Here is a 27,861-nt window from a genome sequence, read left to right as displayed (position 1 = left end):
CAGATGAAATATATATTGTTTATTTGCAAAATATTATTTAGAATTTGTGTGCTTTTTCTCTAAAACAGTTAATCTCTAAGCCTGTACATTCTGCAACAAAGATTTACAATCTTTTTCTTTTTTGTTAGGAGGAATAAACATGGTGTGTCTCGAAAGAAGATTGCTCAGATGTTGGATCGTTATGAATATCAAATGTCCATTTCTATTGTAATGAATTCAGTGGAACCATCACACAAAAGCACACAAAGACCTCCTCCTCCGCAGGGGAGACAGAGGTGGGGAGGCTCTCTTGGCTCACATAATCATGTCTGTGTCACAAATAATCATTAAATTAGCTATTTTCAGCTAACACATTTGTTGTTGCACTTGAAAAAGAGTTAGTGAGCCTGTCTTGGAGTTTAAATAGTTTCAAATAAAAAAAGGCTACATTGCCTCACAAAGGATGTTCCCAGCAAGTTGTTTAAATTCCCAGCAAGTTGTTAAAGTGTAAATAAAAATATATGAAATTGTATTTTAAATGTTTTTATATTCTCTTGTTGTAATACTCTTGGCTGTTATGGAAGCACCTGAGTAATAGAGTGGTGGGTAGGAGCTAGGATGTTTTTCTACAATCGAATTTTAAACTAATTTATCTATTTTATAGATACTATTGAACAGTTTTTTAATAGTTCATATCTAAATCTAACTTTTCATAAAACTTTAGGGTTTTTCCTTCACTACCTTAAATATGCAAGAAATACTGACTTGGTATAGGGTACCTTAGTTTTCTCTATTCATTAGACAGGTAAAATTATATTTCAGCTGATTGATCTGTGTGACAAAATTATTTCTTAGCTATAATCAGCACATCACTTAGTTCAAACAAAATTCCCCAGCAAATGTTAGATAGTAGGTATATCAATCACCTGGGGAGTTTTCTTCATAATATGCATATTCATCTTGTAATGCATACATAGTTATCATCCTCCTTCTCAACCCATCTCCCTAACCCCACATGCTTGCCAGTTCTTGAAGGGATAAAGCGATTCTAATAATGTTTTACTTCTCTCTGTTCAATTTAATGTGATATAATTCTAGTATAAAAATATTTTGGACAGTTGCTTAACATGGTCATAAGAGGATTTGTACTATAGAATATCTTCTAGTACTAATTTTTCTGTAGAGCAAATTATATTTCTCTCACTGGATAGTTTTTAGATGTGTTTCTTCATATAAAATTAAAAACTGAGATGGAATTCATTTCAGAGGTCTTGTCATTCATCCCCTGCCTTCAAACCAAGCTTTACCTAGACTAACCTAGATAATTAAGCATTTCTCTTTGCAACATGAGGAAAAAACACTACTACTTCTCTTAATACCATTGTTACCAATGTCTTCTGAAGAATATTTCTTCAACAGTTTTGATTTACTTTTTTGATTTACTCTTTTTAGGGGAAAAAAAACCCAGCTAATTACAATGCTGTCTTAAAAATTAAGCATTATGATTCTTTATATGTTTTACATAATATTTTGTGGCCTTTAAGCTTTCTCCTAAACCAGCACATCTTGAATCCCACAGTATTTCTTTGTTTTAAAACCTTTTGCTATTCCTTTCAACTTTAGATATTCTCTCACATCTTTATATTACTTTTTAAGTTGTGAGGCCAAAAACTAGATTCACTGCTATCAACAACGTCTTTGTTACATTGCCTTTAGTGAAATAAGAATATGATTTTATTTGTACTATTCAGTGCTGTTAACATTTGAATGAATATTACCTTTATCTTGTTTAGTACATGTGTTTGTATATATTTGTTCATCTTAACTACGATGTAAGAATATGCTAATTCATGTTTTGTGTGTAAATGTATATTGTATACATATACACATCTTCATCTATGTTTTCATATATTCTTTTATTTCAGAGTAATAGTTGGTGTTTGGATGTGTGTTTCTAAGTATTTTATTCTGTAGATTAGCGCAGTTTGAAAATTGTACAAAAGGATTTCATTTTGGGACAGGTGAAACAACTCTTAGGTAGACTATATGTCCCTTTCTTTCCCTCTGTCTTCATAAACTTAGGAGTAATAGTACTATAAATTTAGCTTTTTGGCCGGGCACGGTGGCTAACACTTGTAATCCCAGCACTTTGGGAGGCTGAGGTGGGCAGATCACCTGAGGTCAGGAGTTTGAGACCAGCCTGTCTGACACAGTGAAACCACATCTCTACTTAAAATACAAAAATTAGCTGGGTGTGGTGGTGTGTGCCTGTAATCCCAGCTACTTGGGAGGCTGAGGGGGGAGAATCGCTTGAACCTGGGAGGCAGAGTTTGCAGTAAGCAGAGATTGCGCCACTTGCACTCCAGCCTGTGAGACAGAGCGAGACTCCTTCTCAAAAAAAAAATTAGTTTTTTAAAAATAACTTTTACATTTATTTTTGGAAAGTAGAGTATTGCCTTTGGGAGAAACAGATTATGAGGAAATATGTTCATATTAAGTTTATTTTAATTTCCAGATTTTATTATAGACTTGTCTTCATCTCCTAGTTCTGACTACTAAATAATAATCAGTTAAGAGATCATTCATCATTACCAATTAATTTTTTACATTATAATGTTAGCCAACTACTGTTGCATCACAGAGTCCAAATAAATAAATAAATCTTACTGAGGCTGGAAAGCTAACATTCTTACTCAGAATTAAACAAACAAGGTCTTGTCCTGCTACGTGGGCTGGATGGAGTGTGGTGGCGTGATCATAGCTTGCTGAAACCTTGAACTCCTAGGCTCAAGAGGTCCTCCTTTCTCAGCATCCCAAGTAGCTGGGACTTCAAGCATGCACTGCCACACCTGGCTTATTTTGCATTAAAAAAATTTTTTTGTAGAGTTGGGGTCTTGCCTTGTTTCCCAAACTGGTCTTGTACTCCTGGCCTCAAGTGATCCTCCCAAAGTGCTGAGATTACAGGCATGAGCCACTGCACCAGCTTTAGTGATTTTTTTTTTTTTTTTTAAAGACAGAGTCTTTCTCTGTCGCCCAAGCTGGAGTACAGTGGCATGATGTCAGCTCACTGCAACCTCCACCTCCCAGGTTCAAGCGATTCTCCTGCCTCAGCCTCCCGAGTAGCTGGGATTAGAGGCACTCGCCACCATACCTGGATAATTTTTGTATTTTTAGTAGAGACAGTGTTTCACCATGTTGGCCAGGCAGGTCTCGAACTCCTGACCCCAGGTGATCCACCTGCCTTGGCCTCCCAAAGTGCTGGGTGGGATTACAGGCATAAGCCACCACACCAGGCCTAGTTGGTTTTTTTAAGGTGGAAAAACAGTTGTTTTCCTAAACATTGTGGCTAATTTTAATTAAAAACAGAATGGAGGAATGAATATGCAGTGGAAATACTAAAATCACTGTTTAAAGTCATTGCTTGGTGTTTAAAAATCTATAAAAATGTGAAATTTACAATTTTTCATCAAAATTCTATTCAGACAGTCTTTTTGGGGGGTTGGGGTTAAGAGAGGAGGTCTCTTTCTGTTGTATAGACTGGACTTGAACTGGTCTCAAGTGATCCTCCTGCCTCAGCCTACCTGGTAGCTGGGATTACAGGCACCCAGCCAGGTATAGTGTTAGTAGAATAGACCCCTGCTGCTATACCCCATTCTAACCATCTCCATCACAAATAATTAAAGTGGATATTAATCATATTTACCTAAGATGGAGTACATCTTAGTTAAGTAGAATACAACTTCTAGTTTGGTTCAGTAAGATTAAATTGTATTTATTTTTTTGTTTGTTCCATAGATTTAGTGCAGAAGTTACTTTTTTGTGGTAAATGAATTTATGATTTTTTATGTTTCATAATTTTAGTGAAAATTCTTGTGTGGTAATTAATTTGAACTTTTGATACTGCTTTTTAACCAGGTAATCTTTATTTTCAGTATTTATCTTTGTAAAAGATAATGTTAGCTTTTTTATATTTTTGTCTGTTTTAAAAGTAAGATTATTTACAAAAGACTGAATTTTTTAAATTGTTGGAGTGGGTGATTTAAGTATTTGAACTTTGCTTATCTCTTGTCTAATTAATACAGATTCTGGAATTTTCCAGTTTTACGTATAGATAAGTTTTGAAAGTATGATTTAAGAGGATATGAAATGTTTGTATTGGCTATACTTGAATTTTTTTATTGCAAAAATGTCTGATTTTCTGAGACTGGTTTTCTAACTATTTATAAAGAAAATTGGTTGTCTCTTTGGAAAATGTAGAAGAAATGTAGTTGTGTGTTCTAGTGCCTTGGCCAGATAGGCTTGCTAGTCTTTATTGAAGTTTAATGTATTCTGACATGAATACAATAACTAATAAGGGCTAAAGTTGTGTTGTTGTTGCTTTTTTTTTCTTAACATTTGCAATCCACATTGAACAATGTCTTATAACAAAATCTTAGCTTATGATTCAGAATAAATAATTCAGAACATTGAGACTAAATAATTTGGTGGCAGCAGCAGGAGTTAAGTTAGTGATTTTTTAGAGTTAAGTTTTAGGAGCTACAATTTATAAATTAGAAATTTTCCTATTAAAGTTACCAGCTGTGTCTTCGTGAATTTTCTGAGAAGGAGAGATTGTATTAAGGGATTAATGAATGTTTGGTGATAAGACTGGCATACAAATCTTTATTTTTAAAAGGTATCATTAAAACAGTTGGCTTCCCTGTATATATACTGTATTTCCTTCTTACACAGTCCTTAGGATGGTAAGAAGTAGTAGTAAATTTCTTGAAATAGACCCTAAAAATATAGGGATTAGTGATTGTCTTATGTGTCATTTTGATTCCTTTTTTACTTTGCAAAGCAGTATTTAGATTGATTCAATTTAGTTGATTTAAATTGCCAAATGTGTTAAGCCTAAGTTTTCACTTTTGCATGGTTTGTAAGTTTCAGAGCAAACCTTGAAAAGCTAATGATTATGATTATCGGCAACTAAGTTCTGAAAACATGTAAAAGAATGGCTACAATTTACTCTCAATTTAGAGTACATTGAGTGGTGTAATTTTTGTAATAGAATATACATGTATGTAAGCAGTAATTTGGAAGATCTCCTACAGAAATTCTTTTTTTTTTTTTTTTTTTTTTTTGAGATGGAGTCTCGCTCTGTTGCCCAGGCTGGAGTCCAGTGGTGCGATCTCGGCTCACTGCAAGCTCTGCCTCCCGGGTTCACGCCATTCTCCTGCCTCAGCCTCCTGAGTAGCTGGGACTACAGGCGCCCGCCACCATGCCCGGGTAATTTTTTTGTGTTTTTAATAGAGACGGGGTTTCACCTTGTTAGCCAGGATGGTGTTGATCTCCTGACCTCGTGATCCGCCCGCCTCGGCCTCCCAAAGTGCTGGGATTACTGGCATGAGCCACTGCGCCTGGCCAGAAATTCTTAATGTATTATCACTCTATGCACAAGAACAAGAAGAAGGAGTAGCACAAATAACTTTGGAAAGAGAGTCTCAGCAGTAAATAGTTATTCTAGAAGCTAAACTGTATGTGTTGAAAAGTTTTGACTTTTTGTATATCCAATAGAAATTTATTTAATCATTCATAATCTCTTTTTCTTCCTTCTTCTTCTGACAAATTCTGTTCTCTGAAAAATAACCCTGTTACTTTCCAGTTGTGGTAATTGTAATAATTACACATTATAATTCATTTCCCAGAATGGAATATGTTAACTTCAGTAAGTTCTCTTAAATTTCAGTGTGGAAAAAAATAGATGATTTTTCTGTAGCATGGACACAGGCACAGTCTGATCCCTAATCTCAAAACTAGACACAATTGCATTAGCAATTGGTGAGTAACTGAAGACTTCACATTGAAGTCTTGGTTTGGTTTTTAATATTTCCATTTCCTTTTTTTTTGTAATTGAACTACTTTTTGTAAATTAATGGGAAGATTGAAATACTTTGAGAGGAGCTATTGGGTTTGCCTCTCAGTTTTGCTAGTAACTAAGGGAAAAAGAATAATGTGGTTTTTCATGGTTGAAATTGTGTTTTAGTAGAGTCCATTGAAATATACTTTATTATTTGGATTATTTTCTTATTTTCCTGTTTTAACTGTTTTCAGATGGTACATGTAATGTTAAAGTTTTATTCTTGGTGTTAATTTTCAGTTGGTAATTATAATAATTATACAGCTTTCAGAATATCTCTTCATTCTGAAAGAAATTCTGAAGAGTAATTCTGAACTCTTCACTTTTTTAGTGTAACAAAATGAAAGAAAATTTACTCAGGAAGGGATTGTGGGTTCTTTGTTTTCCTTTTTTTTTCTTCCGTTTTTCTTAATCTTAGAAATCATATTTCTTTTTCTTTCATAGTCTTTTCTTGTGTACGTGTTTTCTTTCACTCTGTTCATTTTTTTGCTCAGCTATCCTCCTGTAACCTCATAACATTCTTAATGAAGATGATGGGATGGTAAGTGTCTGGCAAAGCAGGAGATAATATCTTTTTCCCTCCTGTATTCTACTGAACTCATTGTTCCTTCTCAGCCTTACTTAATCAAGTTAAACTTATACACCACAGCTCTGCATTTAGTTTCCTGACCCTGTGGGTTAGGTAGAATTTAGATATGAAAATGGCTGGAAAGATTTATAAAAATCTATTATGTTAATCATTGGTGGGGAATCCATAACATGGCATAGAACTTGATGTATGGATTTGAGAAAAAATATTTACATTAACTTAATTATATGATGATGGATGCTAATTGATAAGCAGTAGGTTGAAATTCACTGTTACATAATTCACTATTATGTCATGGTTGCTGGTTGCCCTTAACTGAATGATTTTGAAGGAAAGCTGATAACTATTTTGAGTTAAATTTTTACAAGTGGTTTCTTATATGGTGCAATGCCGCTGCAACAAACAGTAGGAATTTTGTAGCAAAAAGTCTTAATAATATCCATTTAAATAACTGCTGCTTATTTAATGCCCATCAGTGCTAGGCCCCCATCTAAATGTGATTGTTACAGTCGTTAATTTTCACAATTCTACAATGGCTTTAGAAAGAGGAAACAAAAATTTGGGTTAAACGACTTATCTAACATGATTTCTCTAGTAAGAGATAAAACTGTGATTCAAATCTATGTTAGACATGTATCTACTGTAACCCTCTATTATTTTTTTTTAACCACATAGTTATCTTTTTTTTTTAATTTGGTGTTTTTCCAAGGTTAAAAAGAAATTCCAGTGAAGAGTGGATTCCATCTTTATGGTATCTTTATTTTTTAAGGTTATAAGGTATGTTGATTTATCAGGAAAGTTAAATGAAGAAATCTTCAAGAGGCCATTTAGAATTCTGTTTTTAAAAGTCAAAATTGAAAAGAGTTGGGCCGGGCGCAGTGGCTCACGCCTGTAATCCCAGCATTTTCGGAGGCTGGGTAGGTAGATCACCTGAGGTGAGGCATTTGAGACCAGCCTGGCCAACGTGGTGAAACCCTGTCTTTACTAAAGATACAAAAATTAGCTGGGCGTGGTGGCGTGTGCCTGTAATCCTGGCTACTCAGGAGGCTGAGGTAGGAGAATCGCTTGAACCTGGGTGGCAGAGGTTGCAATGAGCCAAGATGGTGCCATGCACTCCAGCCTGAGCAACAGAGTGAGACTCCATCTCAAAAAAAAAAAAAAAAATTGATAGAGTTTATACTATTTAATGTTTAAATGTTTTCTGTAAATTAAACATCAGTAGACTTGATAATCATATTTCAAGAGCATTTTTTTCCATTGAATTATTTACATATACTGTTGTACTTTAAGGCTTTAAATTAATTTTAATATTTTGTTATTTTAATTAGCATTTGAAATGTATAGTGTTCAATAAATGGATTGCTAAATTATGTTAAGTTGGATTTTTTTAACCCTAATTAATTTTCAGGCAGTATTTCCTAAAATAAGTCAATACTACTTGTAAGTGGTTTTACTTACTTTTCTTTTATGTCCACTTATTACGTAAGTATGTTAGTAGTAGACATCATGGAAATTACATAAATTTTCCAAATATATGAAGAATTAAAGGAGCTTTTTCTCTATAATAGGAACTTTTTATTCTTTTATGGAATTTTAAATTAATTTTCTGAAAGAACAGTAAAAGAGACAGTTACTTAAGTTTGCTTTGTAAATAACTTAAATTTTACAAGGAAAATCTTGAAGTACAGAATTCTTACTGTTGGATATTTGCTTTATTTTGTTTTAGTCAACTTAAAAAATTGAAGAACTGGGTCTTGTTTGGTTTCTCTTAATTCCTTAAGAGTAGTTTGTGTTTTTTCTTCATTGTTCTAAATGTTAGAGTTGGAGTTTTTGTTTAGAATAGAAAAGAAAAGTTGGAGTTTTTGTTTAGAAAAGAAATGTCATTGGTTTTATGAATAGATTAAGATAGTTTTCAATTCAGGAAACTGGTAAGCAGTACATAAGGGTATTGAGATTATAGGAATATAGTTCAATGTAACCCTTGGCAGAGATGCAGTTAAGACATTTATCTAGAATATAAGTAAATTGAAGTATTTATAGGAAATGTGATAAGAGTAATGGGCTAGACATTTTGAAAATTAAAACCAGGGATCTTGTTATCTTTGGATCACTACTGTGTCCTAGGAGCTTTATTCTTTACTAAGAATCAGTAACTGTTTTATTCGATATTAGGCACAGTCTTCTCCCTAAAACAGTCAACAAACTTTTGATACGAAGGAAGCAGTAATCAAAGAAGAGCAACGTTACAGGGCAGTTTGTAATAAAAGTTGAGTATCCCTATCTGAAATGCTTGAGACCAGAAGTGTTTTGGAGTTCAGATTTTCTTTTGGATTTTGGAATATTTGCAGAATACCTACTGATTGAGCATATCTAACCTGGAAATCCAAAGTGCTCCGGTGAACATTTTCTTTGAGCATCATGTCAATCAATGCTCAAAAAGTTCAGGATTTTGGAGCTTCTTGGATTATGGGTGCTCAACCTGTATAGGAAACGTGGAGATGGAGCATGAATCAGTTGTGTTTGATACTTGCTGGGGAAAGGATTTCCAGACCACCAGAGAAGAAGGATCACTCGTTTAACTTGGTGTATCCAGTGCCATATCAGAGCCTTTTCTTCCATTTTAACCTCACCAGTAGTCTTTAGATTTGTGGTTTATGATCAAGAAATTAAATCCTAGAATACAGATTAGTAGAGCAAAGTTGAGGCTTTTGATTATCTATTTCTTTTAAGGTTTTTCGCTTTAACACTTTACAGAAGAATTTCTAGACTGTCTGAGAAGAATACTCCATGTATTTGTCCCAGTCTTAAAGTGGTTCAACAGAAAGTTCATAATCACTTTTTAGAACCCTTTTCCCAAAGAACTGTGATCCTACGTGTAACTTAAAAAAAGAAAACACACAAATGCTTGCATCTTTTTTCACATATTTATCTGTATTCAGCAATCAAGAATAGCTGGTACTGATGGATATCTTTACATGATTTTTCATTATTTATCTGAAAATAATATATATTGGGTCATTATTTGGCTTTTCAACCTCAGTAATTCAGTAACTTTCTTTTAGTTAATTTTGTTGACCTGTTTTGGACACTTTTCAAAATATTCTTAGCATGATTTTACTGGGAAGAACACATTATTACAAGAGTTAGGCAGTCTGAGTTCCACCTCCATTTGTGTCCGTCCATCTCTCGTTTGTTTATTGAATGCCTTCACCTGTGCTCTGAATTGCATCTCTTTCCTTCTCAGGAAATTTTATACATTGTCAAGTATTCCTTCTCTCTAACTTCAACCTCGCCTTCTTTGCTGAGTCTGACCCATCAACAGTTAAACATGATCAAGTCTTCCGATTTAAAAGTCCCTCTTTCTTGACACAGCTCATTTATAGCCAAACTTCTTTCTAAAGAGTAGTCTACATTCATTTTCTTTTTCTCCCTCAGTTCTGATAATATTGAACCCACTCCATTTTAGTTTCTGTCCCTATCATTCCTCTAAATTGATTAAGGTCTCCAGAATATTCCTCTGTATTTACGGGCATTATTCACTGCTCTTCTTATTTGACTACTCAGCAAGCATTTAACTTTTGATCAGTTTTTCCTTAAAATACTTTACTTGGCTTCCTTGACATCATGGTTTTTGTTCAGATCTCTGTGGTTATTTCTGTCTCCTTTGCTGCCTTCTCCTCTTGGTCCTTGAATTTTAGAATTCTTCAAATTTCAGTTCTAGACAATCTTCTATTCTTACTCTTAGCTTTCCCTATGTGGTCTCATCATTTCTCATGTGGACATAGTAGTCTCCCCACTTTTATTTTTGCCACCTTAAAATTTTATCCACAGAGCAGCTAGAGTAGTCTATAAATTCTTTTTAAAATACGTAAAATCACTCACTGCTTAGACACTACATAATCTAGTCCTTGGCTGCTTCTCTGACCCTGTCTTATACCAGTCTGCATTTACTACAGTCCATCTATACTGGCCTCTTTAAACTGTTCTTCAGATATGATAAGCTTGTCCTCGCTAAAAGCTCTAGCTGTTATTTCTCCTTGGAATGCTCTTCTCGTCTACTCTTCCTATGCCTAGCATTTTCTTAACGTTTAGGTCTCACCTGAGATGTCACTTTCACTGTAGTACTAGTAGTTGATGTTACTACTGATTCGTTGGCAGTATTCCTGAAATAGAATATAGGATAAATGAGGACATGTTTATTTTGTTCACAGCTGTGTCCACAAAATCTAAACAGTGCCTGTAGTACTGTTGGAGCTCATTAAGTAGTCGGCTGATTGATTTTTATACCTACTGGTTCTATTAACAATATTGACCCCCAAATGTATTTTCTTCATAACCTTCTCCTCTGAACTCCAGTCTGTATATTTAACTGTCTACCTGACATTTCCACTTCTAAGCTTAAAAGGCTCCTCCAATTGAACCTGTGATCTCTCTAAATCTGGGACTCCAGGATTTCCTGCCACAGTGAATGGATTTACCTTTCATCTATTTCTGTAAGCTAGAAAGTTGAGAGTCTTCTTCAATGCCTTCTTTCCCCCTCATATTCAATCCATCAAATGGATTCTATGGACTTTGCCACCTGAATATCTCTTGAATCTGTTCCTACATTTTAAACTACCATCATTTGATGGATTTTCACACAGTGAGTGTATCTATATAATTAATACCCAGGTCAGGAAATACGATATTACTAGCACCTTAGAAGCTCCTTGTGCCCTCTCTCTGTCAGAGTGATCTTTTTAAAGGGAAAATGTGATCATGCTTAATGCCTTTCAGTTGCTTCCCATTGCTCTTAGAATAAAGACCAGAAATCATAATGTGATATTTAAGATCCTGGATGATGTTACTGTTTTTCCTATGCAACTTCATGTTTTTTAAATTATTTTTCTCACTTTCTGTATTCCAGCCCTGATAACCACCTCTCAATTCCTTGAATGTGGTATGCTGTTCCCTCTTGCTAAAAAATTCTATGTACACATACCCCTTCCGTTCTCGTCCTTCAGATTTGAGCTCTTCAAAGTTTTCTTGGACATAGCAAGCTGATGAGGTCCCAAATACATCTTATGTGCTCTCATGTACTTTATTCATTTGTATATTATTATTTCCCTTCATTATTTTTAAGCTAATGAGTCAGGTATTACACCTGTTTTGCTCACTGTTGCTTGGTCATCAGCTAGCACGGTGGCTGGGAAAGATTAGTATTCAATATTCATACAATAAGTGAATATGAGTAGTTTGGGTTTGTTATGGGATGAATTATCCATCCCCACCCCCCACTCCCACACACAGACACCCAACTGATACACTGAAGATTAAAATTCTAACTGTAGAACCTAGAATGTAACTGTATTTGGAGATGGGGCCTTTAAAAAGGTAATGAAGATAAAATGAAGTCATATGGGTGGACTCCAATTCCATATGAGTGGTTTCCATTAAGAAGAGATTAGGACACAGACACACAGAAAGGTAAGATCATGTGAAGACACTGGAGGAAGATGGCCATCTACAAGCCAAAGAGATCTACAGGCTTTAGAAGAAACCAACACTGCTGACACCTTGATCTTGGACTTCTAGAAGTGTGAGAAAATAAATTTCTGTTCTTTAAACTACCCAATCTGTGATACTTTGCTATGGAAGCCCTAGTAAACTTATATGGATTTTGGTATTGGGAAAATGGGGTGCTGGTGTAATTAATACCTAAAAATGTGGAATTGGCTTTAGAACTAGATAATGGGTAGAGGCCAGAAGAAGTATTTGTTAGAAAAAGCATAGACTGCCTTGAAGAGATTGTTGGTAGAAATATGGATGTTGAAGGTGATTCTGGTGAAGCTTAGAAAGTAGGAGAGCTGTTGAGAAAGCTTCTGTCATCTTGAGGTATACATATGTCACCTTGAATAAATATTGGTAGAAATATGAATGTTAAAGGTGTTTCTGGTAGGAACTCAAACAAATGAGGAATATATTGTTGGAAACTGAGGGAAAGGCAATGCTTATTATAATGTGGCAAATAGCCAAATTGTGTTTTGTGGAAAGTGGATGAACTTACAAAGTGATGAACTTGAATGTTTAGCTGAGATTTCTAAGCAATGCATTAAAGATATGGCCTGGTTTCTCCTTGCTGCTTAAAGTAAAATGCAAGAGGAGAGAGAGAAATTTAAGAAGGAATTATTAAGCCAAAAGCAACCAGAGCCTGAAGATTCGGAAAATTCTCAGTCTATCCATATTGCAAAAATTTAGCATGTTCTGGAGGGAACATCAAAGTTGTTGCAAGACAACCATTTCCTAAAGCAATTAGGGATATGTGACTTGTGGATCCAATCAGCCATCTTGGCAGCAACTAGCAGAAGCCAGGATAGAGATGGGGTTATACCTATGGAAATGCTGCTGGCTGGTACTGAAGGGAACAGAGGGATAAAAATGAAGGAAGTCTGTTGGATTTCTGAGATTCTATAAAATGGGTCAGTAGAGCTATCTGGCTGTGAACATGTGTTCTTCAAGAAGAGGGAAGAATGACCCTGAAGATGATTGAGAAGGCAAAGGGGCTACTATTGCTACCACAGGACCAGAGGGCTCAGGCCTGAGGAGTCAAGGTAGGCTACTTCTTAGGGCTGAGGGAGGTGGGCTACCACACTGGTGGGCTCAGAAGACAGGGCTGCCACCCCTGTCAGGTGGGAAGATGGAGAATGAAGCTGAAGAAGATTATTCTTGAGCCTTAAAATCTAATGGGATTTGCCTTTCTACGTTTCAGACCTGCTTGGGATCCATCACCCCTTCTTTCTGATTTTTTTGGAATAGGAATGTTTATCCTATGCCTGTCTCACCAGTGGTGTATTTTGGAAGCAAATAACTTGTCTAGTTTCACAGGTTCATGCTGGAGAAGAATTTTGCCTCAGGGTGAAACCTTGAGTATGCCTGTACCTGATCTAAATGATATTTAGATGAGATTTGGGGCTTAGAGTTGACACTGAAATGGGTCAAGACTTTGGGGCTGTTGGGATGGAGTGGATGTGTTTTGTGTCTGAGAAGGACATGAATTTTGAGGGGCCAGATGGCAGAATTTTAGCGGTTGAATTGTATGCTCTCCAAATGTATATGAGTTAAAGTCCTAACTCCTAGTACCTAGAATGTGACCATATTTGGAGATGGGGCCTTTAAAAAGGTAATTAAGATAAAATGACGTTATACATGTGAGCCCTAATCCAATATGAATGGTGTCTTTGTAAGAAGAGGTTAGGACAAACACAAAGGGAAGATCATGTGATGACACTGGAGAAAGAAGGCCATCTACAAACTGAGGAGGGAGGCCTGAGAAGAGATAAACCCTGTGGACATCTTAATCTTGGACATCTAGCCTTCAGAAGTGTGGGAAAATAAATTTCTATTGTTTAAGCCACCTAGTCTTTGGTACTTTGTTGTGGGAACCCTAGCAAATAAATACGCAGCTCTTAACACTGGTTAGTTGAGAAGCACTTTGGAGACATTTCCTTCTTTTCTGCAGTTCCTTTGTGTGTAAAGTTAGGGCATTTGCCTTAATCAGTGGTTCTTTTAAGTTTTAGGTCCTAATTCATCTGTTATATGTTGTTTCGAAAAATTTTTGGAGTTTTACATCCATCAGGGGACCCCAGGTTCAGAATTCTTAGACAAGACTCTTTTTTATTTATTTATTTTTTAAGAGAGTCTTTTTCTTTCACCCAGACTGCCAGGCTAGAGTGCAGTGGCGCAATCATAGTTCACTGTAACCTTGAACTCCTGGGCTCAAGCAATCCTCCCAGCTAATTTTTAAATTTTTTTAGAGCTGGGATCTCACTGTGTTTCCCAAGCTGGTCTCAAACTCCTGGGCTCAAGTGATCCTCCTGCCTCGGTCTCCCAAAGTGCTGGAATTACAGGTATGAGCCACTGTATGTGGCCATGACTAAGTTCTAAGGAAGTTTTACCTTGGTTTTGTAGCTTACGATCTATTAATGTAATTTGACTATTTGAAGTGAAAAAGTTGATTGTGTGAATTAATGATGGAAATAACTTGTTTGTCCTTTACACTGCCTAAAAATTTAGCTTTTTAAATTTTAAGGAATTGTTACCTATACTTGCATTGAACATTTATTGCACCACTTTTACATGCTAGTGGTGGAAATATAAAAGTAAATAAAGTAAGCCTCCTACTGTTGAATATATAGCTTTATGAAGGGAAGATGGTGGGAACCCGATGGCTCTTCTGTAGAATATGGATTAATACTAGTCTTGCTTTGTGGGATTAACACTTTTGAATGCGGGGACTGTGTTTTTATATCCTTAGGGTCTAGCTCAGTATTAAGCACCTAAAAAAAGCTTGATTTGTGTTTGAAGAATGAATACCCCCAGAAATTATTTCTGCTGGCAGCTTTAAGAAGCAACACTGAGATTTATAGTATTATACTTTAAATTTAATTAAATCATACTGTGTTCCGTGTTTTGAGGCAGTAATTAGTGCAATATAAATTTTTTTTTTTTTTTTTTTTTTTTTTTTTTTTTTTTTTTTTTTTTTTGCTACAGAGTCTTGCTCTGTCACCTAGGCTGTACTGCAGTGGCATGATCTCAGCTCACTGCAGCCTCCACCTCCTGGGTTCAAGCGATTCTCCTGCCTCAGCCTCCCGAGTCACTGGGATTACAGGTGCCTACCACCACGCCCGACTAATTTTTGCATTTTTAGTAGAGATGGGGTTTCTCCATGTTGGCTAGGCTGGTATCGAACTTATGACCTCAGGTGATCTGTCCACCTCGGCCTCCCAAAGTGCTTGGATTACAGGTGTGAGCCACCATGTCTGTCCAAATATAAATGCTTTTAATGACTTCTAGTATTCAAAGCTTTCTGAAAATAGAATGTGTTTCATCAAGAAGTATATAGTGAGTTGCTTGATACTGGTGTTCACGGAGCAATGGAGTTCTGTGCTTTCAGACTGCCCCTTAGAAGTATCAGGGATTGTTGTAAAGAGCAGAGGGAGACAGAAACCACTAATTTAGTACAACACATAGTTTGAAATTGCAGAATTCGAAGTTAAGTTGCAGTTTTGACTGCACTTGATCAAGTCACTTAATTTTCTGAAACTTTTCCTCGTAATTAAATGATTATGCCTTTTTAATCTACAATGTAGGGTTATTAGATGGATTAAGCAAGATGAATATTTTAGAGTTTCAGCTGAAATAGTTCTTATTTTAGTCTTATTTTATAAAGCCGTGGAATTCTGTGATTTTTGTTTGCCTTTTGATGATTTTACCTCTTTTGATAATACAGTGAAGAAGAGTAGAGATGGAAACAACCCAGTTTTATAGTAGTTAGCAATGCTGTAATAGGCTGGGCTCACACCTGTAATCCCAGCACTTTGGGAGGTTGAGGAGGGTGGATCACATGAGGCCAGGTGTTCGAGACCAGCCTGGCCAACATGGTGAAACCCCGTCTCTACCAAAAATACAAATAAAAAAATAAAAAATTAGCTGGATGTGGTGGTGCATGCCTGTAATCCCAGCTACTTGAAGGCTAAGGTAGGAGAATTCCTTGAACCCAGGAGGGCAGAGGTTGCAGTGAGCCGAGATCGTGCCACTGTATTCCAGCCTGGGCAACAGAGCAAGATTCTGTCTCAAAAAAAAAAAAAAAAAAAAAAAATGCTGTAGTAGGTCTAGAAGGATAAAGTTTAATTTTTTTCATTATCGAATTTATCAAAGATATATTCCTCATTGGCATAGATGGATTAGTCTGGAATTGCTCAAAACAATTTGTTATGATGCATATCCCTTTTTATCATGAATACTGGCAAGGTTTTCTCGCCTATGTTGCGTAGACTGTTGGTATGATCTAATTACGTTGACATTTCCTTTTTTTTTTGAGACAGAGTCTCCCTATCTCTCACAGAGATGGAGTCTCGCTCTGTCTCCCAAGCTGGAGTGCAGTGGCGCGATCTCGGCTCACTGCAAGCTCCCCCTCCAGGGTTCATGCCATTCTTCTGCCTCAGCCTCCCGAGTAGCTGAGACTACGGGTGCCCACCACCACTCCCGGCTAATGTTGTTGTATTTTTAGTAGAGACGGGGTTTCACCATGTTAGCCAGGATGGTCTCGATCTCCTGACCTCATGATCCGCCTGCCTCGGCCTCCCAAAGTGCTGGGATTACAGGCGTGAGCCACCGCACCCGGCCGATATTTTCATTTTTTTACTGGCAAATTTGGTATGATTAATTTCACACAGCAGTGTATTGGGCAGCCCACACAAACCTATTTCTTTAAAAGAAAAAAAAAAGGTTTTTATTTTGTTTTAATGTCAAGCTTAATGTGGCAAGTCTTTTTCTCCTCTCTCTTGGTTTTCATGGAGACATTTTCCCCTTGTTTCTCATACGTAACATTATGTGTAATGTTCATGTGACAGTGTGATATCAGCCTATCTGTAGTTATGTGAAACCATTAGTTGACTGCATCCTGGGCTCCTGTGAAATGACTCATTCAGAATGGGAGCATCATTTTGAGGGGATGTCAGTTTTCTGTTTTCACAATAGTTAGAAAAGTGGGCCAGGTGCAGTGGCTCACACCTGTAAGCCCAGCACTTTAGGAGACCGAGGTGGGCAGATCACTTGAGGTCGGGAGTTCAAGACCAGCCTGGGTAAAATGGCGAAACCTCGTCTCTACTAAAAATACAAAATTAGCTGGGCTTCGTGATGCATGCCTGTAATCCCAGCTACTGGGGAGGCTGAGGCAGAAGAACCGCTAGCACCCAGGAGTTGGAGGTTGCAGTGAGCCAAGATCATGCCATTGAACTCTAGCCTGGGCAACAGAGAGAGTGAGACTCCATCTCAAAAAAAAAAAAAAAGAAAGAAAAAAAAGTGACAGAGTTGTCATAAGACTCAGTAGACAGAAGGGAAGAGGGCACATGTTGGAAGGCACAAGAGGACATTTATAATATTTTAAGATACTGTTACATTTTTTATTTTTAAGAATAATAGTATTTTTTTTTTTTTTTTTTTTTTGAGACACGGTTTCCGTCTGTCACCCAGGCTGGAGTTCAGTGGCGTGATCATAGCTCACTGCAGCCTTGGACTCCTAAGTTCAAGCAGTCCTCCTATTACAACCTCTTGAGTGGTTAGGACTACAGGCATGTGCCACCATGCCTGGCTTTTTTTTTTTTTTTTTTTTTTTGTAGAGACAGGATCTCTACAGGCTAGTCTTGAACTCCTGGCTTCAAGTGATCCTCCCTAAGTGCTGGGATTATGGGCAAGAGCCACTGCACCTGGTGACATATTCTGAATTTTTAATTATGTTGTTCTTCCTGGCTTACTTTTTATTTTCTACTTTTAAATTGAAGTAGAAGTTATTTAGAAACAATTTACTTATAGAGAAATAATTTTATTTGTAGACAGGATAGGTAGCATTCAGTAGAGAAAGGAAATGAAAAGCAGCTCATCAATAGTTAAATAATTGTTCAAGCAAGATGTGAATAAGTTGCTATGTTATGACACTGATGTGGAACTTCCAAGAAATGTGTTTGGTCGTATGAATTCTTTTGGGAGCAAGGTAGACCTGCTAAAGGCACCGAGCCTATGGTAGATCTCCAGGGCTGAAGCTCAGGTGGGCATCACACCCAAGGCAGCAAGCAGTGAAAAGAGCCACAGTAGAACCCAACTAAAAGTCTCAGAAAACACCAAAGGTTATGCTTGGGAAAAAAGTTCAGTCAGCAAATATTAGACAAGGGCATGGTAAACTGGTAGAGTCAGTAGCCAAGAACTAAAATGGAACTGAGTAAGGTTAGGTGTGTAGAAGAATGATTCTAGAGCATTGCCATGAATGGTATTGGGATGTGTGAGGCTTGTTTTAGTGGCTGTTAGCTGTATGGTTTCTTGGTGAGAGATGGACTGATTTAAAGGTACAGAATTGGACTATAAGCTTCCTGCCTGCCTTCCCAGCCCTGAACAAAGGCTTTATCTGGATTGTCCTTGGTCAGATAGAGGGTGGGACAGGAAGAAGTAAGCTTGGGTAAATTTCCATAGTTTACTCTGACTCTTTATGCCCAGGTTGTGTGTGCTTAGCCAAGGTATAGAGCAGAGATTGGAGTCCATGCAAGAACAGTGTGAAGAATATGATAGATGTAAATTGGAAATGAGAGTTCATGAGATTGACTTTGAATAGGCCCAGAAGAAGACTTCTAGCTTTTGGCGATCATGAGAACATTGTATAGAAAACAAATGAGGCTTCCTTGCTGCATTGACTTTACCAATGTATATAGGAATGCTTTTTTTTTCCCTTAAGTTTTTAAGATGTATCTTGACCCTTGGGACAACCTATGCAGTTAATGTAAAGAAGTGCTTAGTGTAGTAAGGAAGTAACAGATGGAAGCCATAGTTACTAGGGATGAAATGATATTTTCTGGTTGCAGAAATATGAACCAGTAGTGAGAAGAAGTAGTAAAATTCTGTTGTCTGCATGAATGCGTAGCCGTGGGTTACTTTTCACCGTTCAGTTAATTGAGTGGTAGTCAGTGAGTGAAAAGTAGAGGGCCAGGTTCAAGGAAGGCTTCCTATAGGAGTTAGTGCCTAAGCCTAGTTTAAGTCAGACTTAGCAAGAAGGAAGGAATATGGGAGAAGGCCTGTAGGCAGTGGCAGCTGAATAATCAAAGGCTTAGAGGCAAGAAACAGTAATGTATTTATTCATGCAACAATATTTCTTTTTTAAATTTTAATTTTTTTTTTTTTTTTTTTAGACAGAGGCTTGCTCTGTCACTCAGACTGGAGTGCAATGGCACAATCTCTGCTCAGTGCAACCTCCATCTCCCAGGTTCAAACGATTCTCAGCCTCCTGAGTAGCTGGGACTGCAGGTGTGTGCCACCCTGCCCAGCCAATTTTTTTGTAGAGTTGGGGTTTCACCATGTTGCCCAGGCTGATCTTGAACTCCTGAGCTCAAGTGATCCACCTGCCTCAGCCTCCCAAAGTGCTGAGATTACAGGGGTGAGCCACCATGCCCAGCCAAAAGATAAATTTTTTAAAAAATTCCAGTCCATCACAGTCTGATACTTTAGTAATGTATAATAAAGAAGTGATTACTAGGTCCGGGTGTGGTGGCCCACACCTGTAATCCCAGCACTTTGGGAGGCCAAGGCAGGTGGATCACTTGAGGTCAGGAGTTCGAGACCAGCCTGGCCAACATGGCAAAACCCCATCTCTACTAAAAATACAGAAATTAGCTGGGCATGTGATGCACACCTGTAATCCCAGCTATTCGGCCGAGGCACGAGAATCATTTGAACCCAGGACGCGGAGATTGCAGTGAGCCAAGATCACACCACTGCACTCCAGCCTGGGCAACAGAACGAGATTCTGTCTTAAATGAATGAATGAATGAATGAAGTGAATTACAAAAAATTTTAAAATACAAACCAAATGTTTTGTTAAATTCAACAGACATAATTATGTGTCAGCTGCATGCAGTGGCTCATGCCTGTAATCCCAACGCTTTGGGAGGAATTACAGGGACCAGGAGTTTGAGACTAGCTTGGCCAACATAGTGAAACCCCATCTCTACCAAAAAATATAAAAATTAGCCAAGTATGGTGGCATATGCCTATATCCTAGCTACTCAGGAGGCTGAGATGGGAGAGTCACTTAAACCCAGGAGGTGGAGGTTGAAATGAGCTGAGATCATGCCACTGCACTCCAGCCCAGGTGACAGAGGGAGACTCTCTCAAAGAAAAAGGAAAAAAAATTACTGTGTCTAATTTCTATAAAATTTTTTTTTTTTACTTATTCTCAATTTCTGTACTTGTGGATCAGTAGCAAACTTCATGGACTGGCATCAGTATGAATGACATTTGAGTAGCACTGTTTGGTGTGCAGCATACTAGAGTAGTGAGAGAAGGAAACATCTGTGGACATTGTATCAACTGGGAGGCCACCGAACATTTTGTCATGTTTGTTGAATAACTTGTGCAGCCTAAGGCAGCCTGTCAGGGCAGTGGTGTGGCAAAGCCATAATATTTGTATGGGGCTCATTCTACTGAGAGGCATATCTGCTGTTCTGATAGTGTAGTCTCCTCCATTTTTCCTCCAGCACTCTGCTCTTTGGGAGGCACTGCAGGGTGGCTGTGACTTTGGTCAGGTGTAGCTTATGTTTGGCCATCTCTTGGTTGATCCAGTTTATTTGTCTTAGTTTCAGTGATGGCCAGAGGGTTACAAAGGATTTGGAATGGAGCATGTCTCAGGGTGGTGTGAACTCTGTTGTTGCCTGGATTTCCAGATCATGTGACAGAAAATCAGCTGGATCATTTCAGCTGTCCAGGTTATCAGTTAGAATAAAGTTTTTAAAAACTAAAATCTTGGGAGCAAGGAGGCCTCTCTGATGTAAAGAAAGATGAGTAGACTGGTTTATCCCTTCTATGCAGTTAGTACATGAGAGTACCCTGGTCCTTTAAGAGCCAGAGTTATTTGGGGTTTTTGTTTGTTTTCCCCCATTAAAAAGCACTAGCATTTATTAGGGGAAAATGAGGTTCTCCTCAACTCATGTTTTCCCTCTCTGTATTGTGGAAAATCTGAACCTCACTCTGAAAGTGAATACATCCATTTGAAAGGGATGGCAGGTTACCAAGAGTGTCATTTAATGAAACCCCTCTTTTTCTTGACCAAAAGAGACCTTGTTTTCTTTGAGAAGCAGGAGTTCACTTTAATTTTTATGAACATCTCACACCACTTCCACCTAACCCTACCTACCGTAATATGGGCTGGCCTGTCAAGTCTTGGGCAAGAATAGTGATAAGATGCTATCAGGTCAGAACCCATATTGTTAGAGTAGCTGAAAGATTCAGGAGTTCTTATTTTGAACTCTTGCATGTAGAATCATTACAAGATGTCTCTTAAATGCAGTTAGAGTGAGAGGAAAGCTGGAGCTGTGGGTGGGGAACATGTCAGAGGTGGGGCTCAGCAGGAAGTGGGACCAGTGCCTGCTGGATGTGGTAGATAAGTACTGGTTTTGGATTAGGGATTGTTTTCTCACTTACCTTCTTTAAAAAAAGAATGTGGCCATTAGCCTTTGGTTCTGGCATGGCATTAGGAATGGCTTATTCCAACTGTCAGCATGATTTCCAGGTTCCATGTCTTCTACATGGAAAACATGTCAAAGGACAGGAGCAGTGACCACCTGACAACATCGCAGTGGGAGGAAAAGAGAAATCATGTTTATTCCTCTGGAATGCTGAAGTACCCTGGAGTAAGCTGTCATTCTTATTATAACAATGTTATTAGTAATGCTTTAAACTCCAGCACACTTGTTATGTATTTGAAACCAAGTCTGTTTCTTGTTTTGTATTTTCTCTCTGGAAATTGTAAGGCAGTGGTCTTAAATACATTAAACAAAAATAGGGAAAAAAGCAGTTAAAATTTGATGGCATATCAGCCAGCTGACCCAATTCTTGGCACAGTCAACAAGTATCTTTGATTTGTTCTCAGCAGGGCTAAGTCATCAGATATGTCAGAAGGGGTAAAAAAAAAAAAAAAAAAAAAAATAGGTAGTTTGGTTGCATATTGCCTTTTTTCAGAAGTAATATTTAAATTATGTAATAGTTGGTGTGGTGTCCCAGTCTGCCAGCTAGCACATGGCCCTTCCTGGCTGCCTCATTCAAAATTCTGGGCAGGCTGCAGTTCCCACAGGTAACCAACCACATGAAGGCAACTCTGGGGAATCAGTGGTGAGTAGTCACAGCCTCGGAGTCAAAAGGCACCGGCGGGGTGGGGTGGTTCATGCCTGTAATCCCAGCACTTTGGGAGGCTGAGGCAGGCGGATCACTTGAAGTCAGGAGTTAAGACCAGCCCTACCAATATGAAGAAACCCCATCTCTACTGAAAATACAAAAATTACCTGGGCATGGTAGCAGACACCTGTAATCCCAGCTACTCAGGAGACTGAGGCAGGAGAATTGCTTGAACCCAGGAGGCGGAGGTTGCAATGAACTGGGATCGCGCCACTGCACTCAAGCCTGGGAAACAGAGCGAGACTCCATTAAAAAAAAAAAAAAAAAAAGAGGCAGCGGGCATTTGCCTGATGAGGTGCCACTGCCACTGGTGTCTCCTGCTGGGTACCAGGCCAGCTCTGGCAGAGGAGACATGAAAGAACAGGAACTGGATTCAGTAATTTGGACTGGCTAGTGCTATATCTGTTACTTTCCAGACCCATTTGAGTTGCCCCACGTCTGGGTGGGAAAGGTAAGAAATGCACAGCCTAGTCCTTGGGAGTATCTAGAAGAATCCAAAGGCATTGTCCAGAAGGTACAACTTTGGGGGCTGGGGGTAGGGATTGACTGCATGGGTACTAAACAGAATAGAGGCTGGTTACTGTGCTAGAGAAGGAACCTATGGGCCCTTTAGGGTGCCAGTCCTTAACCTGTTGACGGGTTACTAAGGATCCTTGAGAATATGCTGGGCTACAGGATTAGACAGTGGCTCAGGACACTATTTGCCAAATGGTAAGAAGAATTTCAGTATTTTAACACACTTTGAGGCCGTAAGAGTATACTGGCTGAATGTTAGCCCTTTGAAGTCTGAGACTTATGGATTCTTGAGTATCCATGGCAGTTTGTGCATAAGAAAGCTGTGCAGTTTATTCTGATTTTTTTCTGGGATAGGTAGAGTCCCAGAGAGATTGTATTCGCTGGAACTAATTGGAAGCTAGAATTTACACCCTCTATCTTTCCTGGGTACAGGGAATAGAGTGTGACCTCTCACTTGTACATGTTGAATTAACAACAGATGTGTTTCTATGTCTGCCAGTTTTAGGGAGAAGTCTGAAGACTTGTGCAGAGGAGGTGGGAGCAAAGGGACTTTGTTGAGGTTTTGGCCAGCCAGATTATTGATAGAGCATAGGTCTTGGAGAACACAGCTAGGGCAGGATATTCTGCTTGGGAAAGTTATGGAAAAATGCAGAAGAAATGTTCAAGCCAACGTCTTTAGAGAACCTGGGAAACCAATTTCATTCATAGATTTCAAGGATTAGGAGCCTGGGAGTCCTGAAAGAGCATAAGAGAACAATCACGGAGGGATGAAGTTCCAAAACCATTGTAGCAAATAGTACAAAGAATCTTTGGTGTCTTTTTCAGCCACTTGATGCTTAGGTGTATTGGATCTGTTTAAAGGTACAGGCCTTAAGCAGATATTGATTAATGTAGAGATAGTAGTGACAGAGTCTTTATGTGGTTAAAATTTATGTAGAACGTTAATTATATAGAAAATGAGACAAATACTGTACCTGGAACCCCAATTTGTATCCTTAGGAAACACGAGAAGGTATCATTGGTATATTCTAATGCTAGAACTGAAGTGCAAAGAGAATGTTTTGGACACCAAGCAGTAAAAAATTGAGCAGGGTAAGTTTGAGTCCATTAGAGAGCAAATTGGCTAATTGGGAGTGAGAGAGGTTACACACATTGCTAAGTATGGCCAAACAGCAACAAAGATAGTATAATGAATAGAATACTGCAATCACAATCAAGATACTAGGATCAGCCTGGTGCAGTGGCTCACACCTATAATCCCAGTACGTTGGGAGGCTGAGGCGTAAAGATCACTTGAGCCCAGCAGTTTGAGACCAGCCCGAGCAACATGGTGAGACCTCGTCTCTACTAAAAAATTAGCTGGGCATGGTAGCACATGCCTTTAATGCCAGCTACTTGGGAGGCTGAGGAGGGAGGATCACTTGAGCCTGGGAGGTTGAGGCTGCAGTGAGCTGTGATCATGCCTGGGCGACAGAGCGAGACCCTGTCTCTAAAAAAGGAAAACAAAGTAAAAAATTAGTATAATTGTTCTCAGGATGCTGCAGTTTTGTGACCTTTTACAAGTTGTTGTCCCAGTTCATGACTCATACTGCATATAAAGATAGTACCTTTTTTTTTTTCTTTTTTTTTTTGAGACGGAGTTGCTCTGTCACCCAGGCTGGAGTGCAGTGGCGCGATCTTGGCTCACTGCAAGCTCCGCCTCCCGGGTTCACACCATTCTCCTGCCTCAGCTTCCCGAGTAGCTGGGACTACAGGGGCCCACCGCCATGCCCGGCTAATTTTTTTGTGTGTTTTTGGTAGAGACGGGGTTTCACCGTGTTAGCCAGGATGGTCTCGATCTCCTGACCTCGTGATCTGCACGCCTCGGCCTCCCAAAGTGCTAGGATTACAGGCTTGAGCCACCGCGCCCTGCCTAAAGATAGTACTCTTGTTTTCTCCTGTGAATACTGTGAATGCGGTGCTGTTTATGGATATTCTGGATTCTGTCAAAAATAGTAAACAACTTATTGGTTTCTATTTGATGGTATTTAACATGCTAAAAAAATGGTGTATTAGGGCTAAAAGGGATTTACAGGATATCTCCTTCAAATCTCACATTTTATTTTTATTTTTTAATTTTTTAGACCGAGTCTCACTCTGTTGCCCAGGTTAGAGTGGAGTGACGCGATCTCGGCTCACTGCAACCTCCGCCTCCCAGGTTCAAGAGATCCTTATGCCTCAGCCACCTGAGTAGCTGGGATTACAGGTGTACACCACCACTCCCAGATAATTTTTTTTATTTTTTTATTTTTAGTAGACATGGTGTTTCACCATGTTAGCAGGCTGTTCTCAAACTCCTGGCCTCAAGTGATCCGCCCACCTCAGCCTCCCAAAGTGCTGGGATTAAAGGCGTGAGCCACCATTCCTGGCCAAATCTCACATTTTATAGATGAGGAAAGCGAAATCCAAAGAGATAAAATAACTTACCGCTTACAGTCAGTCAATAGAAGGACTAGGACTAGCATCCAGGACACCTGTCTTTTAGTCATTTCTTTGCTGTCCCAAAAATCTAAGTATTATAGTGAGTAACATTAGCTTGCAGTTTTTAATAGTTCATCAATAAGTCTGAATCCTTGTCAGTTGCCACACTGGCTACCCAGAAAATTTCAGGCAGTTATATGCCTCAGGCAGTTATATGCCTCAGGCGGTTATATGAAGGTTTATTTCCTTCTTATACATTAAAAATAGTATGAAACATGATTGAAAATAAACTGTTTTAGTCTCTTGATTTTGTATCCACTTTCAACATTTTAATATGAAACCTTGACAGAGACTTTGCTGTAATTTTGGTCTTGAGGGGCGGGGGGACTCATCCAACTCACAGTACCCAGCAGTCTGAGTTCTTCAGATAGGCATAAAGAAACGAGAAGTTACATAATTTTTGTTGAATGGGTATGGTGATGTTGGCAAATGATTAAGCCTAAGAAAAACTGTTTGTGTACCAGTTTAAACCATGAATGTACTGTAAATAGGTTTTGTTGTTGTTTTTATTTTTATACCACTGAGAATCAACACTTAATTCTTGGACATGTGCAACATAATGATACACAAATAGATAGAGGCATGAGAACTGAATCAAAGAAGTCAGGCCTGAAGGACAGCCAGAAAATGGGTGTGAGCTATCTCTTAGAAAAAAGAAAGAGACTGGGCACGGTGGCTCAAACCTGTAATCCCAGCACTTTGGGAGGCTGAGGCGGGTGGATCACCTGAGGTCAGGAGTTCAAGAGCAGCCTGGCCAACATGGTGAAACGCCGTCTCTACTAAAAATACAAAAAAATTAGCTGGGTGTGGTGGCAGGCACCTGTAATCCCAGCTACTCGGGAGAGTGAGGCAGGAGAATCACTTCAACCCAGGAGGCAGAGGCTACAGTGAGCTGAGATCGTACCACAGCACTGCATCCTGGGCGACAGAGTGAGTGAGACTCTCTCAAAAAAAAAAAAAAACAAACAAACAGAAAAGCTACAAAACATTCACACATTTTGTTGTTTTCTATGTCTCTGTATAAATGATGAGCTTTAAAGTTAATCCTCAATTTTAAATATACAAAATTTTTAATTTGTACTTTTGATACCATGCACTTTCGGAAATTTTTTATTTTTTGAGAGCATGATACTTATTTCTTACGCTCATGTTTGAAAAGGTTTAGAAATGTGGTTGCTAAATTTGTTTTAAAACAACAACTGTGACTGTTTTACCTGTGTCCAACATGTTGAGAACTCAAAAAGTAGTAAATCGGGCTCTCTTAATAGTGCGCCTGTTACTAATGGAATTTACTTAAAAAGTAAGTTTGCCATATGAAAGGGTATTAATATCCTTTTCAAGCATAACATACAAATGAATTTTCATCTTAAATATATTAACTTCTGATAAGAAAACAGATGCTAGGCCTAAAGATATTTGCTACATAGGAAAAATGATTTTTAAAATATTTGTCTGGGGTGCCTGTAGTCCCAGCTACTCGGGAGGCTGAGGAAGGGGAATGGCGTGAATCCGGGAGGCGGGGCTTGCAGTGAGCAGAGATTGCGCCACCGCGCTCCAGCCTCGCCGACAAAGCGAGACTCTGTCTCAAAAAAAAAAAAAAAAAAAAAATTGGTGTTTTGGGATGTGTAAAAAATAATATCTTTTAAAAGTGCTAAATCCTAAGTTCATAAGAGTGATGCACATATGAAATTATGCACAGATGTCATCTATCTCATTTCAGGCTTAGGACAAGAAGCAAAATTAAACAAGTTACGTAATATAACATTTTTCTTTTCTGATAGTTTTCAGAAAGTCATTTGTTGCTTTTCAAGTTGTCAGAGTTAGGGCTTTGTGGTGAATATATGAAAAGACTTTTCTTACAAAGGAAATCTTTTTTCTATGTATGCAAATTCCATAATAACTCACCAGTTCAATTAGGAAGAGCTTCTGGTGAATAAATATACTTTTTTCGGCCGGGTGCGGTGGCTCATGCCTGTAATCCCAGCACTTTGGGACGCCGAAGCGGGCGGATCAGGAAGTCAGGAGATCGAGACCATCCTGGCCAACTTGGTGAAATCCCGTCTGTACTAAAATACAAAAAATTACCTGGGCGTGGTGGCACGTGCCTATAGTCCTAGCTACTTGGGAGGCTGAGGCAGGGGAATCGCTTGAACCCGGGAGGCGGAGGTTGCAGTGAGCCGAGATTGCGCCACTGCACTCCAGCCCGGGCGACACAGTTAGACTCCGTCTCAAAAAAAAAATATATATATATATAATATATATATATAGTTTATACATATAGTATATATAGTTTATATATAGTATAGTTTATATATAGTATATATATAGTTTATATAGTTTTTTCAGTTTTTATTATTATAAAAACTGTTGATTATTGACATAACTACTTTGTAGCCTAGAGTTCTTTCGGTGTGACCAGCCCATCAAAAGGCATTATTTATAATTTCAAATTACTAGAATTTTTCTACATCCACATAAATTATTTTCCCTTTTTGTATTTCATCTACTTAGTATAACAGGAGCAGGATAAGTCAAAGTAATAATGGTAATGCTGAGATCTGTGAACCTTTGTAATTCATCATGAGCATGTAATAGTTTTATAATACAT

The 27,861-nt window shown here is 38.3% G+C and overlaps 1 protein-coding gene and 1 pseudogene across 5 annotated transcripts in view; both read left to right on the top strand.

Moving 5' to 3' along the window:
* The window catches only part of N4BP2L2 (NEDD4 binding protein 2 like 2), a 108,588-nt gene that overhangs the window by 21,545 nt on the left and 59,182 nt on the right, over nt 1-27,861 (top strand). For 4 of the 5 annotated variants that reach the window (XM_034936548.3, XM_034936547.3, XM_034936543.4 and 1 more), the window contains one exon: nt 129-275. In XM_034936548.3, coding sequence (XP_034792439.1) covers nt 129-275 — 147 coding nt within the window. Of the gene's footprint in view, nt 1-128; nt 276-27,861 lie in introns of those variants that run through there. The other variant, XM_063595701.1, reaches the window with a different exon arrangement.
* LOC129393607 (MICOS complex subunit MIC10-like) lies at nt 14,649-26,698 on the top strand (annotated as a pseudogene).

This window comes from Pan paniscus, chromosome 14 (assembly GCF_029289425.2).
Source record: "Pan paniscus chromosome 14, NHGRI_mPanPan1-v2.0_pri, whole genome shotgun sequence".
In the NCBI taxonomy this organism is placed as follows: Eukaryota; Metazoa; Chordata; class Mammalia; order Primates; family Hominidae; genus Pan; species Pan paniscus.
Note: the sequence above shows the minus strand (reverse complement) of the source record. Positions and strands in the feature narration are given on the sequence as shown.